We start from the raw sequence: 2,245 nt of genomic DNA, 5'->3' as shown, positions 1-2,245 counted from the left end.
TTTATTCTCTTAGCCCCACTTTCCACATGTGTGTTTTTATTTGTAGATTAATGAAACGATGCAGGGCTAACGCTAATTACATTTGAAATTTATTCAGCTAGTCTTATTTTCTGTGAGAACAAAAAGTCTAGTCTGTATGCAAATGGCGCCTAGCATCTTATTTCCTTTTCAGAGAGCTGTTTTAAGGGCTGCCAAACTCAAGATCTATATATTTACCATTCCCGTTTACTTTTCGTGTAGTTTTCTGGCAAAATAACTGAGGTACGCCAACAATTCATATTTTGTGTAGGTGGAACTTAGCGCCAATGATACACGTGATAACCTGGCGCATGCTCCGTACCTAGCCTGCGTTTTCTCCGCTACCAAAAGGACTGTTTGCCTGAAAGCAGTGCATCACGTAGTCTTGCGATAAAGCCTACATTTTGAGAGCAGCTCGCATTTTCTTTAGAGTTTCCTTTTAGTAAGGTAAGCGTTCATCTTCGATGTTGACATCGTAACTTTGTGATCCACGGTTGAGAGAGGTTCTATAGACATGAAGCTGATCAGCGCAGTTGTCATCGTTTCTGTTCTATTCTCAAGTTGCAATGCTTTTCAAACAGATCAATGTTGTTGCCACGCCAACGTGATCCCCCGCAACTGTCGTCACACTCTCATTCTCGGACACACGGTGAGTGGGGTGTACGTGATCGATCCACGCGATGGCTTGGGCTCGTTCCCGGTTTGGTGCGACATGAAAACCAACGGAGGAGGATGGACGGTCTTCCAGAGACGACGAGACGGATCAGTTAACTTCACTCGAGGCTGGGACGAGTACAAAAGAGGATTCGGAACGTTAAATGGCGAGTTCTGGCTGGGACTGGATAAAATTCATCGTTTAGCTACAAGTCAGGTGCTCCGTTTCGATCTCGCTGATTTTGACAATGAAAAGAGGCACGCAGAATACGACTCTTTCACGGTCGGTCCACACGCGTCGTCGTATCTTATGTACGTTGGAAAGTACAGCGGAAATGCGGGGAATTCATTCAGTATTCATTCCGGATATGTCTTCGCAACGACAGACAAAGACACTCCAGAAAATTGTGCTACAAAATACAAGAGTGCTTGGTGGTACTTCAATTGTCATAATTCCCATTTGAACGGTCTCTACTTAAAGGGAAAGACAGATCAGTACGCTATGGGAGTTGTCTGGGAAGCATGGAAGGGACACTATTACTCTTTGAAATTTGCTGAACTCAAAATGAGGCCTCAGTAGTAGAGTCGACTTTTTGAGTTGGTGTTAGCGAAATAGCTATCGCCTATAGGAGTCGTCTGGACTGCATAATTATTGAGAATATAAAACATTGGTATTGGGTACTCAGAGTTCGAATACGTTAGGTATTATTATGCTCATGTAGAAATACAGGTATTCATGTTCTAGCATTAGACGGGACTTTGGTAATTGTAAAGTCATCGTGCACGTCGGTCAATTATGTAGTTAAATAAGTCAGGAAACATTATCGCCGTTGTTTACAATTTACAACTTTAAAACAAAAGATAAACCGTTAAATAGATCGAATGAGTACACTAGATTGCTTGTAGAGATTCTAGCCTATACTGCATAGAGGCTAGGCTCATGACTCGATCCTAGATAGACAAGCATCATCCATTGAAATCTCAATGCGCATGCCCTAGCTAGCATGCAGTCACACATTGCAAATCGATCCCGTCTTTACACTTAATAAAAATTAATACTGCACTCAAACCTCCCTAGTCCGGACGGTATGGGACTAACCGCTGTCTGGATTCTTTAAATGTTTGAAAGATAGAGATAGCTAACGTGCGTTATATCCTTGGAATCCCTAACTATTTTAATGTAATGTTTGGTGAATGTCATACCATTCTGCATACAGTATGCGTGTACAGTACACACTAGTACTACACTGTAATGTACATGTCTACTTTGTACTACAATTACATACGTTACATACGCGTTGTGCTACTCATGCACTGGTACATGATAGTCAAGACTGGAATACGCCACTGCTATACAGAGAGTCTCTCCCATCGTTTCAAGGTTCAATTAAATATTATATCACTTTCTACGTAACGTCTTCTTTCTTTGTGAAAGCTTGAGCTCTGCGTCAACGACTAGCGATGCAAACGCCTTTAGATAAGTGAGATCCTTTAGAGATAGCGTAGCTGGCTAAGATAGAAAATCGAAGATCAATCAAAGTGAAGTGCAATAAAGAACGGTTGCGATTGATAT

At 41.7% G+C, this 2,245-nt stretch overlaps 1 protein-coding gene across 1 annotated transcript; it reads left to right on the top strand.

Moving 5' to 3' along the window:
- Positions 1 to 373: 373 nt before the first annotated feature.
- On the top strand, positions 374 to 1,252 carry LOC134188534 (fibrinogen C domain-containing protein 1-like). Its single transcript, XM_062656699.1, has 2 exons — positions 374 to 465; positions 531 to 1,252. The coding sequence occupies exon 2, from the start codon at positions 533 to 535 to the stop codon at positions 1,250 to 1,252; it is 720 nt and encodes a 239-aa protein (XP_062512683.1). The 5' UTR covers positions 374 to 465; positions 531 to 532.
- Positions 1,253 to 2,245: the final 993 nt, after the last annotated feature.

Source organism: Corticium candelabrum, chromosome 13 (genome assembly GCF_963422355.1).
Source record: "Corticium candelabrum chromosome 13, ooCorCand1.1, whole genome shotgun sequence".
In the NCBI taxonomy this organism is placed as follows: Eukaryota; Metazoa; Porifera; class Homoscleromorpha; order Homosclerophorida; family Plakinidae; genus Corticium; species Corticium candelabrum.
The sequence above is the reverse complement of the archived record's forward strand: the minus strand, read 5'-3'. Positions and strand labels throughout refer to the sequence as shown.